Here is a 15,812-nt window from a genome sequence, read left to right as displayed (position 1 = left end):
GTGTTCTAAGAGCCACAACAGGGATAGTAAGAGTTGTGTGGCTGGAGTGTGAAGAGGGCTCAGGAGATGGTGTTGGAGCAGGTGCAGTGGCATGAGTGAGCCTGCTCACACGTGCCTTGGGTTAGGGCTAGCTGGTGCTATCACTCTCATTTTCAATACCAATATTCAGTCCTCAGTACATGAAATATGCAGAGCCACAGAGAGGTATCAACTTGCTGCTGAATGTCTGCCCAAATCATAACCATCCAGTACATTTGGGTGAGTACTCACCTTGCAATTTCCGGCGATGGAAGCGAGGAGACCCAAGGAAACTATTCTTGATTGAGTTGAGCCGTGTCCTCCATGGCATTCCTCCAATGCTGGGGCTGGATGGTGGTGTTGGGTTGGGTGTGCCTGCTGGGCTCTCCTTTGGCGTATGGACAGGTGTCCCCTTGGGGGTAGGGAGGGGACTTCCCCTTGGAGAGGGGTGAGGGGTGACCTGTATGATGGGGATAGATTTGGTGCTTGGGTCAGTACTAGAAGGGAGCAATCTAACAGGAGACATAGGGTTGGTCTGCACTTTAGGAACAGCCAGCTGTGGGTTAAAGCTGGCAAGCAGGCGAGCGGCCCTGAGCATTCTGCACAGGGGTGTTTCTGGGAAGAGGGGGCGCTGGTATTGCTGGTAGGGAGTGGGTTGGATTTAGTAGACTGGAGTGGGGTTTTTTTCGGCAATTTGCTCTTGGATGGCAAAGTCTGCGTCTTTGGGTTGGGCTGAAGTGCGGCTTTGGTTGGAGTACATGTCCAGGCCTGGAGGCGGTCCTACAAGCATCAGGGTCCAAGGAGACTTGGGTCGGGAGAGAAAGGGAGGTCGGAGGTCTGAGGGGGGATGAAAGAACTTTCTGATATGCTACGAGACAGACGCAGAGTGTCCATGCACATCAAAACAGTGAAATACGCATAGAGCGGGCGAGCAGAGAAAGGAAAGTCCGAATAAAAATCCATCCAAGGTCACAAAGATGCACCATGTCACGACGGACGACACAAGAGATGGAGGTGAAGGGGTAGTGGGGGGGAGGGATTTTGCAAAGAAACAAAAACGAACAAACAAACAAAAACAAAAAAAAGACATGCAGTTAGCTGGGAACACAGCATAATCAACAACAGCAGCAGCGGCAGCAGCTAAGAACAACAGTGTCATAACAGCTTCATTCATATTAACCAACCACGTGTCAGCAAAGGAAAACAACAGAAAGAAAACCAAAGGAAAAGTAAAAAAAAACCAAACAAAACCAACAAAATGAAAGAAAGTAACCAAGAAAAAAGAAGAGAGAAATGCCATCTCTCTGGGATTGTTCTGATTGCCCTGCAGTGAGAGAAGCACAAATGCTGTAGGGAGGTGGAGGAAGGGGAAGAAGAACCACTCAAGCCACAGACAAATTGAGATGTGCCAAGAATGGGACCACCTTTTTCAGCTCCAAGTGCCCATATGCAAACCCAGCAGAGAGATGAAACTCAAAACAGGTGTGTGATACATACGGAGTGGTAGGCGATACACATAGGTTACTGCACACACCAGTCAGAACCTCTTTCCTTCCTCTTTACCCCTGACTCTGGCTAATGCACACCCCAGTTGCAGACACCCATTGCAGAAAGAGGGGGAAAAGGGAGAGTGATGCCACATGGGCATACAGTCTCCTCCCCTGGCCTGGAAGGTTAAACCGCTCAGCATTCACTTGGAGGCTTCAGAGCACACACCACCATGAGAAAAATATGAACTCAGGTTGGTGTTTGATTTGTAAACAGCTACAGCAAAAACGTCAGAGGCCCGGCAAATTTGTTTATCTGGGAAGAGATGATACTTCCCATCAGACTTTATGCTTCTCCTGCGACATCCCTCATTGCATTGCAGGACAGCTTGGTAATTGGAATTTTTGGCATAAAGTCACAGCAGTATTTGGCATTAAGTCCCAATTCTATGGAGGGGGTGGGGTGAGCCATTGTTTTGAAAGACACAGCTTAAAAAGAAAAAGACAATCAAAGTTCATAATCCATCACTGAGTTATCAAAATGGGATTATGAATTTTTTTTCCCAGACAAGAACATTTGCATGTTAGAGGCATTTTGGGAAACCATTCATATGTCGACAGCAAACAGCAATACACAGACATGGGAGGATAGAAGCCTTTTAAAGGAATATTAGCAAGCTAAAAATCACATTTAAAACAAAATTAATGTCCTTACAAAACATTGCTGTTAACACCTTAGATTACAAGTACTGGCAGAATTGTCAAAATAGAAATCACTACTCAAGATCTTTAGCTTTGGTCTGCACTCAGATTCTGATTTCTGTAAATAATTACCTATTATAAATTATTTATCACCATTATTATCCATTCTTAACAACCAAAAGCTGTAACCAAGCACTGTCCAGATATACCATGTACAGGTAAACATGCCTCAAATTTCAGTCCCAGGTAGGCACACTGCCTAGTGAGTTTACCTTCTGGGTTTGATGGATTAGCACAATGTTGCCATATTTAAAAAATGCAGAAATGTATTTCAGACTTAATTCCTAAAATCAAAGTTTTGTAATTACTTTAAAGAACTTAGGGTTAGGCCACCAAAATTAAAAGAAAAATCACTACATCAAAACATTTGTATTTGGATTGTAAAGTTAAACTATAGTTTGCCAAGTTGGTAAATTCTGATCACCAAAAGGGAAAAAGATGAGGAAAGTGGTTAATTTATGGAAGTCAGTATCAGTATCTGACTATTAACCATTTGCAAATGACACCAATGGATAAAGGTCAAAGACTGTTGATTGCAAATGTTTCCTTGCAATTTTTGTATCTTATGTATACGATGGTTTGAGAAACAAATTTGAAAGAAATAAAGTCAAATTCAACTCCCACTTAAGCCATTAAGAATCTGAAGGGGCACCCTTAATTACCACATTTTTAATAATTAAATAAAGAACAAAATTAGGTCTATATTTCAGCTGGTACAATGGGGAACACCATTAGCAAGATCTTGTAAGATTTAAGAACTCTAGTTGCTCTCAAATTCAGTTACTCATAGAACTGAACCTAAGCAGCACATACAGCGAAATGTGTATTTGCTTTTTAAAATATGTTTTCTTTCAACAATCTAAGGTACTAATAGAAGTAAGGACATTTAAAAAAATGATTTTTATTCCAACATTTCCTTCTAAGCCTCAAATTTGACCTGCCTTAATTTTGTTATGATCTGCTAAAAATGCCATCTGGTTGCTAAATCCCTTTGAAGACTATTTAATCAACTGCCTATTAAGTAATAATGGTAAGATACAGCAACTACGGAACAGATCTTGTCATCCTTATTCCTTGATGTAGTCCCACTGAGATGTCAGAAACTGATCCCAAGAGATTAATTAATAAGATCAAGCTTTAGGTTTGCTGCACTGGATGCTTATTTGTGCACAAAATCGTTTCCATGCTCTTTTTCAGTATATTTTGCAGTGGCATAAGAGTTCTCAGACCTCTGCTTCGTTCCACTGACATGCAGGAGTCCCAGTGCAGAAACAAGGAAATGGATCTTCACTGGTTCCTGGCACATTAAAAATGCAGAGAAGACCACAAACCCATTTATGCCAGTTGCAAAACAGGGTGACAATTGATAGGAACCCAGAATATGTTTCAGAAAAGAGTTCAATCAAGCAAGGTGCTGGATGGTTTGTTAGCCTATAAACTTGCACCCGACAGTGTGTCTTTATGCATAAGAATTATACACAATATTACTGGGCAATTATAAATTTAAATACTTGGAATATTGATGTTATCTTCATATACCTAAGTGTAGATCCATAGGTGTATCCGTACTCTAACACATGGAATATATCAATTTCCAGTGGGGGATGGCATCTTCTCATGAAGTCATGAAAAGTAGGTAGAAATTGTCCAAAGACTCTGGGCCAGACCATTAGGTAACACAGATTGCCACAGCCCTACAGACTTCTTGATAAGGTCTAGAATTTTGTAAGGACTGCAGTCTTGAAATGACTAAGCTGACCTTGTCAGACACTAGAAATACTCTTATCCCTAAAGAGGTTACCAAGGAGAGGGAGGCCTCTGTCATTGCACTTACAAACTGTAATGCCTTTGCAACAGATGTAGTATCAAGCACGTTTTGTACTAGTTGAGTATCAGTACTAGCTGAGTATCGGTATTTAGTTGACTGTATATTGAATGAGGGCATGTGAAAGTACCTTATTTATAGGGGTCTGAGTGTTCTCTCATCTTAATTAGTCAACTTCCTACTTTCCTTTTAAATTTGCTGTCCCTCAAATTTGTATAATTTATTTTCTCTGACTTTCTAATACAATCTATTTCGAGGCAAAGAGATTGAACGTAGCTGTGAAATGGTTCCTGGTATTTGGTCTAAAACCACGCCGTATACAGACCTCAGCTGGATATTGCAGTGTTTAGTCATAGCAACGTTATTCTATGTGCTTATGAGACTGAAAAAGGGCTGGGGCACACTGAGATCCCTGCTAACAGTGCAGGGAACATGTATGAGAAATTCTTTGCTTGCATTTGTAAATAACATTTCCCTCACCACTCATGAATATTTACAAGCTGCCAAAGAAAGACAAATCATCCCAGCTAAGAGCCACAGCTCTGCAGCAACAGATGTTGAAAAGCATCAAGCATGTGTGAGTGAATTGGACCAACAGATCTCGAAGCATCACCACTTACCCTTGGACTGCTGAGAGGACTGGTGGAGAGCCCAGACGACGCTCCGCTGATTGACCGAGACCTGAATGGACACAATAAGGAAAACAGCCCTCAGAAAACTTGGACAAGTAATAACCCTGCACACCAGCCACCACAGGCACAGGCATGAAGTGAGGAGGAGGAGGGAGGCTGTCACTGGAAAAGCACATGACTCTTTCCTTTCACTACTGCCACAGTTTTCAGTTGTCCCACCCTCAAAACAAAGAAATGCTGTTGCTCAGGGACAATACTATAATCCCTTTTCATTAAGGGAGTTGCTACCTTCTTTTTGGTCATCAAGCACATGGAAGCTACTATGTCTAACCTATGCAAGCTGAACTCCTGCATTCAAAAAGGACTGTCAAGACATTCATGTTGGTGCTGTGAATTCTTTTCTGCATAGTGCTGGTGGACACAGAATGAGATGTTCTCTGTCACAAGCAACATGGAAAAGCACTGTGTGTACAAGGCACAAAGGTAGGGGATTCTGCCACATAGTAAGAAAAAACCCCAAGTCTCCATGACCCAGGCACACAATCATTTCCTATGTGATGAGTTCCCACTGAAGTCAAAGCTCACATTGGCTTAACCCCTTCCAGCTTCTCACTGATGGATTTTACATCTCTGCTCTCCAGTAAGATTTCTGCTGTTGCATTAAACAAGCCAGGTCTTCTCAATGGATAACGAGTTCTGCTGTTGTTGATGACTTTACTAATATCAAGATAATGGCCCAGGTGCCCTCAAAAAGAGGTTAGCCAAGGGAGAATAAACTGTCCTTCTATTTGCTGACAAGTTCACCTATACTGTAATGCTCTTACGCTCTCCAGCAAAGGCCATCTATGAAAACATGAGCTGTAGACAATAAATGTACAAATGTGCTATCCTAAATAGGCTGAAAGGGCAGACAGGCCAAATGCACAAACATTTCAGCAGCAGAACTTTCCAGGAGGAGGGCTGCCCAGCAGGATAAAAAAACCCTCTGTGTGACTGTAAATGAGTAAGCCCCAGAGGCAGCTGCTTTCTATTCTTTTTAAATAGAAAGTTGTCTTGAAGACTGAAACATCTTATAAGAAAGGACTTGGCTAAGAACCTAGTTGTTCAACAACCACCACGCAACATGGCAATATAGCAAACCTACCAATGTTTCACCTATAGCAAGAGCCATGAAAGCAATTACTTGCCTTCAGGTAACAAACATGAAAAGGTGAAATCCTGTAGATGCCTGGAAAACAGAGTGCTTGTGTGTATGCGTATACACATATCTATGTGTGTGTGTACACATTTATATATTTAAAACTGATAGAGGTCAGATAGTTAATGTCAGCTCATACATAAAGAGAATATAAAACAAATTTAGACCATAAACTGTCTCAGTTTACTCTCTTCTACTGTTATAAAAAATAAAACAAAATAATCAGTTTCTAAAATGGTCTTGTAGACATGTATTACTAAATAAATTTGTGTAGTAGAATTATTAAAAAATATGTGAACTGCAAAAGAGGAAATACTTCCAAGGAAAGAGCGAGCTACAACTGAACACAATGGCAGGTCCTGTTCTATTTGTATCCTCTGCAGAAACTACTCAGTGATGGTTTTCTTTGTATCTCATTGCAGTTTTTCCATCACTGTAAGTAGGTGAAACCCAGAAGCCCAGTCTCAGCATGCTTTTTTGCCAGATTAAATCTAAATTTGCACCATGAAAATCTGGGGTGCTCATTCTATGCAGAAATTCCCCACTTATGTTTTCCCTTGTACGCTGCTGCAGTCTGCCTATCATAGTGCAGCAGTCAAAAACTAGCAGCTCAGTCTTGGCATTTTTTTGTGCTAGATTAAACCTAAATTTGTACCATCAAGATCTGGGGCACTCATAAAGGTTTATGCAAAGTAATTTTTAGGGGAGAACTGTCTGCTCCACTTTTGAAAGGCTATTTTATGTGCCTCTCCTATAACTGAAGTAGCTGAATGCATCACAGATGTGTCATGCATATGGAAAGTCCATTTAGTTAAAATCTTCCTTGCATGAGCCATCAAGAAAAGCTTCTTCCAAACCATAAATTACAAAAGGAGCCTATACGTTATCTTGGAAAAATGTGGAAGGCATTTAGGTGCCCAGAGATGCAGTTAAACACCTACTTAGGAGTTAAACTCCCACTAGGAGCTGTTCCCACCAATTGTGGTGGGAAAGTCCTCTCTGACACTCACCTGAATTCCAGGATACTTGATTAAAAGTTCCAATCTGCTATTTCCTCTTTGCAATGGAGTGTTTCCAACAGTCCTGAATTCTCCCCTCCCAACCCCGTTGCCTCCTATTTTTTTACAAAAATGATCACACGCATGGAGGGCAAACCACAGTGGGCCCCACCTCCCAAATCCCAGTTCCTTATTAGAAGCAATATTTGAAAAAGAGTTGTTGTGTACTGTGTTTTCATCCAGCCTAGGAGCCTGAGGTAGGGGACAGAAGAAAGAGTTAGTGTGAAATCCTCCTGGAAATGCATTCAGTATCCACATGATTGCTATCGAACAAGCTTTATTTCTGGTGCTGATTTACATGCAAAATATGCAAGAAGTAAAGTAGGCCCTATAGCAAGTTTTAGTTTGTCCACACTGGAAATCGTATATAGGAGCAGCAGAAAGAGTTTAAAGAATCCTGGGTTAATTTTAAGTGTTGGGGTGAAAAGAGAGCTGTACATTTTCAAAACTTTTCCCCTTTAATAAAGATTGCTGGTATAGGATATGACATCCAGACTGAGGAGATGTTCCTTGCATCTTCTTCAGTTTAATAAATCTCCCGTAATTTATCTTTACAAATGGGATATAGTTCCCAAGCTAGCTATAAAAACTCAGTACAGTGGCAGGTTCTATGCTCCAGTACAAAAATGCCAAAAGCAAAACTGACAGATTTGTCCTTCCCATCAAGATTATCTTAGCTGGGAAATGCTAGAATTCAGTTTAAAAAAAACCAAAACAACCCACATGCACTGCTCCTGTATCTCAGAGTCAGGTGGACAGAACTGGGACAGGACCAAAAGAAAGTAATGAAAATGTTGCATTATGCTGAAATGCTGTAATGAAAGAACAGAAAGAATTTAAATTTTTATCCCTCTCACCAGAAAATCAAAGTATGAGGCCCTACAGGCAGCACATTAGTATGGCAGACCCTGGATGATCTTATGTGTAGAAAGAGGAGAAAAATATGATATCTTCTTATCTCTATGGCTATGAACTAAGTTTATTTAGTGAAAAATATCTATTAGTGAGTAACCTCCTAAGGTTACAGGCATTAAAAGTCTTTGGAAGTATTAAATCTATAATTATTCCAATAACTTAATACTAAATGCAACAATCTAGGAAATGATGAACATTGTGTGTGACTCATTGTTAATGCAGTTGCTCAGATAAAGAGCATTCCCTGAAACACAATTGCCAGATTTAGAGACACAAGAAGAGATTCTTTAGTTCTTCTCAAAGTGACACTGTTGTTTTGCCAAGCCTGGAGGGAAGAATTGAAAAAAAAAAAACCAACCCCACAACACATAAGGGAGCTAGACCTAAGGTTTAGGGGGGGAGAAGATGTAGAGGACACTCTAAACATAAGGTGGGCACTGAGACCACTGCAGGCTATTCCTCCCATCTCATAGATTGACAATAATCTGGAATCTCCTAAGATATGAAAGAGAGAGGCCAAGGGCTGAAACAAAATGTGCATGTATGGGCTGTAGTTTGTAGGTGTGATGATTTTATACATTATTCAATCTATTTGATACTTCAAAGTATCAAAGTAAAAAGGTCCTTTGTTTTAAAGTAATTTTTCACTCATTTTAGACAGCTGCTGTCAAAGGGGAAGCCACGTGAGGCCCAATTCATATTAGACCAGTGGTCTCTTACAGGTGAAATTGAGGAGCTGGATTCCAGTTTCCAGCTGCTTTCGGAAAACTGCAGAATTTCTTGAGAGCTGTAAGAGGTGAAGGGCCGAAGCCTCACACTGCTGAGGTGAAGGCAGAGAGAAGTACAACAAGGAAAAGCACAGCTGACCTGGTAACCGTACTACACATACAGCACATGTACAGAGCACCTCCACATAGCCCTTCATTCTGATTGATTTTCAAGTGGTTTAAACAGTGCACCTGCTAGTACCCACCAGTAGACTATAAAGGCTTCACAGCCAACATTAAACATTTGGGTCAGATTTGATATTTGCTGCTGCTTTGAATTTTCCTTACAATCAAAGGGTAGTTGGGTACCTTGTTGAAGTCCCAGCAGAACTTGCTCTCATAGCACAGTTTTACCAGGATGCTGAATACAGCCTCTTAGCTGGTCAAGCTGGAGCCATGCTTCCAAGAAGGGGAGCCTGCAGCATGCATGCAGCGTGCACTAATGCATCAGACTTGTGTCCCTGGGTGAAATGCCTTAGAAATTTTGAACTGGTTTGATTCCATGTGTAGTTTTGAAAGTCATTCCCCAAATATCCAGCCAACCTGTTATGTGCTTCAAGCATAAATTGGGTGGAATTTGATACTCCTCTTTGCTTGGTCACTCAAATAAAACAAAAATTTTCTAAACTGTATTTCAGGGTATAAGACCCCTGAAAATGACCTGAATTAGTATGCAATAGGTGAGCAGTCAGGCATTGTGTGTTACAACATTTCATCATTATTACTCTTGGGTGTCCAAAAGATACAAACTGTGCTTCCTTGCTCCCTGATCTGGGGAGTATGAATAGAATACCTTTGACAATCCACTGTCTTACAGTCCCAACCATGCAAATAATACTAACAACTATAACACTTCTTACTTGGAATACTTATGCTTGAGTCAGAAGGTCTACTCATGGTAATAACCGTTTGTAAGATGAAGCCTTACAAAGAGTACAGAGAGAGGACTGCAGGTGTTGATAACACACCTCTTCTTCCTTTCAGCGCACACAGAGGGTGATGTTAAGCAGCACCACCTTCCTTAATTAGCCAATTATACTAACGTTCCATTTATAAGTGGTTAAGAAAGAATTAATAAATAGTAAAGCACGCTACAAACATAAGAAGTAAACATTACCAGTGCTAATTAGCTTTCTCAATATGTACCCTCTCAAATAAGCTTTTGCTGTAGTCTGTAGTGATCTATTACAATGTTTTTATTAAATCATTTATTAATAAAATATTCTCCTTCTGTTAAGTATTTATAAATGGAACTTTAATTTGAAGCGTGACTGCATTCCTAGTTGTACCTATGTCCTCTTTATTGAAAATAAAGAGCTTTGAAGATATATCTGTCTCTAGGGCCATCTGTTCAACTCTTAAGAAAACATATACTAAAAAGAAAGGGAATACCCAGCATTTTTTTAATAACACGGATGGGATTCAGCTTCATCTTAAAAGAAAAACAAAAAAAAGAAAAACGATAAATTAGGATCAAAATTAACTGGAGGGTACAGATACAAACAGCACTAAATGGAGAAGGGGGATTAATTCTCACATGGTGTCCTGGCACCTGCATAGTGTCTGAGGATAGTTCTCTGTGCCCACAGACATTGAAACAGAGAGACAAACAAGAGAACAAAAAAGAACCCAAAAGTAAATTATATGGAGTGTGACTCCAACATAAAAGCACACAAAAGCACCACAAATGCTTCTTCCCACATCTCTCTCTCTCTCCCTGCCTCATTCACTGAACTGTATCAGCCTGTATTGTATTTGTAAAGTGCAAATGAAAAGTTTCTCTACAAGATGCAACAGGTCCCACAACAGGAATAATCCAAAACTAGAGCTTACCCCAACGGATCAGCACTCGCCATCCTCGGAAAGGGAAAATGAAGAGAGAGGGAGAGAGAGAAAGAAAGAGAGAGGGATGTGGAGGCAGGTGGAGAGAAGAGTAGGAAAAGCAGAGTGAAATACTGTTTGGAGAACTGAACGGTCATAATTATTGCCACTTGTGCCTATGTCTTCAGAGACCAGGAACACTAGGGGGACAGTTTCATTTACAAGAAAAATAACTTTTGTCCTGTACACAACATTGCAGACACATCCAACTTTGGCACTGGGGAATATGGAGAGGGACATACTAAGGCTGTAAAAAAAATTTCCAAGCCAAATCCCAATTACAGCAGTCAGCAGAGCCATGGGGTTCATATTTCATGCTGCATTTCTTTTCTGCCTCTTACATAAGGCACAGTTATATCAGACCGTTATCAAGAAAATTGTTCTTTTTGTCCCCAGTTTGCTCAGTGTAGCGTCCCTCTGTCCCCCAAGCTGGCCTGGTAAGAAGTACTTTTTTTGCCATGAATGAACTGTGAAACGTATTGGTTATTAAAGCATGCATTTCTGAGCCAGCTTGGGAGCCCAGGGTACAAGATTGTAGCTCAAGCTGTGAATCTGCTTTGATACTGGCTTATTAGTCATGATGGTCTTATAGTCAGGAATTCAGATCAGCTAGAACATAACCAGCTCAGCAACCCGGCACTTATCTCTGTGGATGCCATCTTGTGCTCCAGGATCTCATTTTTCATTTAAAATAAATTCAGTCTCTGGGTCTTAAAGGTTGCAAAGAAAATCTTTCAAATGTGAATGGAGAATAAATCAATGCTGTGCTGAAAAGAGTCTGAAACAGCAGCTCTAAAAGCATAATGAATCTCTGGCATGTTGACTTTGAAGCCTAGCAACAATCAAAAACTTCAGTATTCTTAATTTTTCACTACTAACTAAAGCATTCAAAATTAAAAAGAATAGGTTATTAACTTTTCAGGGGTGCAGATAAGCAAACTCAGGAAAGTGTTCACCATCTTTTCACATTAACAAAGATTAGATTAGAAATAAAAATAAACCTGGTGTGTTATTAGGCCAAATTATTTTCAACTTGGATGCAGCACTTTTTTGTCCTCTCTGTCTCTTTCTCTCTCTCATTCTCTCTATTTTCAATAACAGGCTCCCAAGCTGCCAGAGCTACCTCTGGCTGGGTGAGGAAAATCCATTCTCCACAAGACGGTCACCAACAGAAATGCCAAATTTAATATATGCCCAGTAGATTTCACAGTTTACTGCTCAGTGCAACTAGCCATGCTTCCAGTTACATCAACATTGCAAATGCTGGGCTGGGCAATGCAAGGCGGTTTTGAGAAAAGTTGAAATTAAAACATAGAATAGAAAGAAAAAGCTGTTGTGCTACGCACTGATAGAGAAGTGGAAAGAAGCATTACAGTAAGTTCTTTTTCATGTGTTTGAATGACACTCCATTTGTATTTCATCCTGGAGTGCAAATTTGGGTAAGATCTAATTCATGTATATACAAATACGTATGTAGGCATGTATTTAGGGACAAACACTGTCCTCAATTGCACCCATACAAATCTATCTACAGTGATGTAACTGAGAAGAGTAAATTGATACCCATTGTATATTGGAATGTGTATGTATATTTGTACAGAAAACACACCCATATTCATACATGCAGAATATTAAAATGTAAATAGAATGGGTGCAAGAAGGTTGATTAATTTTTCTTTCAAGTCATTTTCCCAACAGGGAAGGCACTGAAGAGGTTAACAAAAAGAATGGAAAGCAAATTGACAATAGGGAAAAGGAGGAGGGAAATGAGGTTTAAAAAAAATGAACAATCCCAGGACACAATAGACCCAGAAGCGCAGACATGTGCATTCCCTACAATACTGAAGCAAGTGAACTACGGAGCTGCAGCAACCCAGATACAGAAGAAGAGAAGCACTGAAAGAGGGGGTGAAAGAGAAAGTCAGAAAGAAAGAAAAAGAAAAAGAAAGGGACAGTGGCCTCAGCTACTAAGACAACCATGTGCATCTAGAGGGAAGGGACCCTTAAAGATGCAGTATTCCTTTAAAAAAGACATTATAAAGTTGGATAATTAAACACTGGCCAAAAATTTAATGGCCACCATGATTAGCTGGCTCCGTTTTGCTGGGGTTCTCTTTGCTGCCTATCCCTTTCTTTCATGTGGCTGTGCGCAGATCCAGAATCCAGGTCCTCTCACCTTCCCACCACTGAGTTCCTTCATCCTAACTCTTAGAAGTGGGAGGGAGGTAAGACCATAGTGAATGTGATCCTCCAAAAATCCGCCTTGTCCTTCAACGAGAAGGACCCTGAGTGATCCTCGTGCAGTGCCCTCCTCTTGTTCTCCTGTACTCTGAAAAATATCACCTCTGAGAGGGAACATTAAATGCCCATGTGTACTTAAAAAATTCCCCCAGCGGTTACTAAAGGGTCATTTCCTCTGCTCCTAACACAACTGTAGCAGCTGCTAGAGAAGGACAGAGGTGCTGGGAATATTTGGTGAAAGACTCTTCTCCTGACACAGATAAAATTTCTGCACTTGTCTTGCTGGAACGACTCTTAATTGCTGTGGAAAAGCTCGTCTTTGGAGTAGTTTCAGACTAACTTTTAATGCAAGAAGTGCCACATGTTCAAGAACAGAACTTACGTATAGGGGGAATCAGAGTAACAGGAATTTCCATGTCTATGGCAACAGTCCAGGAAAGCCCAGCCACTACAGACTGTATAACCACTACTTCTTCATGGCTGTGAAACTTAGAGATTTCTAACAGTTCGCATCCAATGCTTGATCCTATCTTGGCATCTTAAAGAGGGTGCTTTACACACCATGTGAGGCACAATCTCTCCTGCAGATGCACCATGTTCTTCATTGTGGCAGGTTCAAGACCTGAAACACTGCCCACAAAGGACTGCCTCAATCTGCAAAAGGCCAAAACAGGGGCTGTCCCTCACACATCCTACAAGTCTCCTGAGACTTAAAGGCCACATTTACCTAAGCTTTCTATTGAAAGGGGAAATGGAAAGAAGAATGGTTTGCCAAGTCCATAGGTTCCTTTAAGGAATCCACTGCTTCCCCCCTTTTGAATCCCCCTCCTAACCTTTGGGTAAGCTAAGTGTTTGTCCAAAATGTATAAGGATTACATTTTGATGAAGAATTATCCATTGGGAGGCCAGTTTTTAACATTAGAGAAAAAGTCTCTTCCTCTGAGACTGACATTTTAGAAACAACGTGTCCACTAAAAGCCTTCCAAAAGTCTAAACTTCTTTTTTGTTCATAGACCCACCTGACTCCACTTAAACTCCCTAGATCTGGTGGCCTGCATGTCTTCCATTGTGCCTCTATTCACGGTTGGGAGTTACCCTTTTTGTTATTCTTCACCATCTGTCACTTGAACTGCTAGATTGGAATCATCCTCCAAAAACTCTTTGATCATCTTTTCCTCTTCTGTTCTCTGGTACAGCTAGGGTAGTCTTAAGGAGTTTGTCTCTTACCTACAGGCACTTAATATTTTGCTCTGTCAGAAAAGATTTGCAAAGTTTCCTACCATTGTTGTTACTGACTCAGTTGTGCTGCTGTTTCTAGTGCTGGGAGTGCATTTTCCTAGTGTTTTATATTCCAATCCTTCCCACAGCAGTCTTAGCAAATATGTCTTTTACCCTGGGCATCCTCACTCATGGCAGAACTGAACCAGAAGTAGCAGTAGGATGAAATTTTAGTGGGGAAAACATTGATAGAGTCACAGGCTGCACTGGGGATAGCCCCAAATGAATGGTACTGTACAAAAATATATGTGGTGTGGGGCTGTAAATATCCCACCCTTTTTGTTTCTCTCTAAAGAGAGAACAGCTATGTCCCCACACAGAGAAGGTAAGTACTGCATCTTTAAGGTCTCAGCAGTGAGGTAGAGGAGAGGAACATATTGTCAGTGTTTATACCTTTCTTCTTTGTTGAATTTGGGATTGGCTTCAGAGATATCCAGGCTTTTACTGAACATTGTTTTACTATGGCAGGAACAAAGCGAGAAAACAGAGTTACTAGTGTGGACATTTATAAAAGTGAGTCACCTGAAGCAATGCGGGACACCCAGCCCCCCAAACCCATCCTCCCCTTTTTAAGCAATGCTCTGAAAAAACCTTTCTTTTACTTTCCAACTATGGCTCAAGCCTACACAGTGCTGAAGTTCATTACCTACCCCTGACTTCTGAGGTCTAAGATGACTTCCCCATACATACTTGTAAACCCTGCTCTCCTTTATCCAATTGAAAATCCAGGTACCATCTACTTTCTCACATTGTGCAGGGAAAATAGAACATGCCTGAAGGCACAAAGTGCAAAGCGCTCATTACTCAGACTTTTCTAGAAGACCTCAACACCAAGCACAGTCTGGGAAAAGGTTAAAATCAGACCATAGAGCCTCTTAAGAGGAACAGTAATCCATTTTGTATTCCAATTTGTAGGGTCCATTACCACTTACTCCCAACTCCCTTCCCTATACTCAGTGTATAGAGAAATGTCCTTCTTTATCATCTTGGGTCTGAATCCCTGAAGCTTAGAAGCAGAATTCCCTATGCTTTGCTAAAGGGACAGCTCTCTGTAATATCTTTCACTGGTAATATGCTTCATTGTTTCACTGAACACTGCTTCCTAATGTCAGCTGATCTTTCATGCAAGCTATCCACTTCAATAACCAGAAGAAAATGAATAGTTAATGAAGCTCATTTTAGAAGAGTTTTTGGACTCTCACAGCAGAGCTGCTGAAAATTTCTGGCATATCCCCAAGGGATTCTAGCTCCCATGGAATTCTTCCTAGTCTGTGTGATTTTGGCACAAGGTTCAAATTAGCTGGTGTTAAACTGAGCTCAGAACCCACCTCTTTTCTTTTGACATTTCAATGAAATATCAGATGGTCTGAGAGGTGTGGATACTACAACAGCAGAAGCAATTCAGATGTAATTATGAACCCATTTAGTTGACAACTAGCAGAGAAAATCAAGAATTAACAAAACTTAGTCACCAGCTTTAGGGTGGCTGGTGTTTGTGCATACTAACTTTGCCATATACAAAGAACCAATGGAGACCACTTGGAGAGGTCAGCACAAGCATTTCAAGGAGTCTGTAAGCTCAACAAGCAGCCTTTGTGCTGAGTTCCCCTCCTCCATTATCCAAAACTAAGTCACTGATGGACTATGTTTTTCACTTAAAACTTTCTCAGCCTGTAGGGTTGTAGGCTGCGAAGTTTCAAATCTCAATGGAAAGATACGCCCTTAAACAAGCCAAGACCAGACACTTGTA

General features: G+C 40.8%; 1 protein-coding gene across 9 annotated transcripts in view; it reads right to left on the bottom strand.

Moving 5' to 3' along the window:
• Positions 1 to 15,812, bottom strand: part of BRSK2 (BR serine/threonine kinase 2) — a 335,389-nt gene that overhangs the window by 30,297 nt on the left and 289,280 nt on the right. For 4 of the 9 annotated variants that reach the window (XM_075754904.1, XM_075754903.1, XM_075754907.1 and 1 more), the window contains exons 13-16: positions 14,456 to 14,521; positions 10,496 to 10,519; positions 4,713 to 4,773; positions 271 to 478 (exon numbers count right to left, since the gene is read on the bottom strand). In XM_075754904.1, coding sequence (XP_075611019.1) covers positions 271 to 478; positions 4,713 to 4,773; positions 10,496 to 10,519; positions 14,456 to 14,521 — 359 coding nt within the window. The remainder of the gene's footprint in view (positions 1 to 270; positions 479 to 4,712; positions 4,774 to 10,495; positions 10,520 to 14,455; positions 14,522 to 15,812) is intronic. The other 5 variants (XM_075754908.1, XM_075754909.1, XM_075754911.1 and 2 more) reach the window with 2 other exon arrangements.

The sequence above is a fragment of the Balearica regulorum genome, chromosome 5 (genome assembly GCF_011004875.1).
Source record: "Balearica regulorum gibbericeps isolate bBalReg1 chromosome 5, bBalReg1.pri, whole genome shotgun sequence".
Taxonomy (NCBI): domain Eukaryota; kingdom Metazoa; phylum Chordata; class Aves; order Gruiformes; family Gruidae; genus Balearica; species Balearica regulorum.
Note: the sequence above shows the minus strand (reverse complement) of the source record. Positions and strands in the feature narration are given on the sequence as shown.